The sequence below is a fragment of the Diaphorina citri genome, unplaced genomic scaffold (genome assembly GCF_000475195.1).
Source record: "Diaphorina citri unplaced genomic scaffold, Diaci psyllid genome assembly version 1.1 scaffold87811, whole genome shotgun sequence".
NCBI classification, from domain to species: domain Eukaryota; kingdom Metazoa; phylum Arthropoda; class Insecta; order Hemiptera; family Psyllidae; genus Diaphorina; species Diaphorina citri.
Genome location: NW_007464804.1, coordinates 1 through 336, shown reverse-complemented (window position 1 = coordinate 336; position 336 = coordinate 1). Strand labels below are relative to the sequence as shown.

The 336-nt window shown below is 39.6% G+C and overlaps 1 protein-coding gene across 1 annotated transcript; it reads right to left on the bottom strand.

Annotated features, from left to right (window-relative positions):
* Positions 1-4: 4 nt before the first annotated feature.
* LOC108254423 (low-density lipoprotein receptor class A domain-containing protein 3-like) lies at positions 5-328 on the bottom strand (the record flags this gene model as incomplete). Its single annotated transcript, XM_017449415.2, has 1 exon — positions 5-328. A coding segment is annotated over exon 1 (316 nt), but the record flags the coding sequence as incomplete, so codon positions are not given.
* Between the last annotated feature and the right edge of the window lie 8 nt (positions 329-336).

Genomic DNA, 336 nt, shown 5'->3' with positions numbered 1-336 from the left:
CCATTAGCTACACATGATGAAGTCTTGTTCTTTCCATGAACCATGTGGTAACCTTCAGCACAATGACATGAGAAAGTCTTCTCAGTATTGCTGATTTTCTTCTCAATACAAATTTGAGAGCAAGTTCTGAACTTACAGAGAGGGGAGTCACATCCTTCCTCATCACTATTATCTCCACAATCATTATACTGATCACATTCCAATTCCTTCTTGATACAATTGCCATTGGCGCATTTGAAGTTGGCTTCCGAGCATAGCTTGATGCTAGGGCAATGGCTCTCATCTGAATTATCTCCACAGTTATCAATACCATCACACATAGCATACCTATGTATA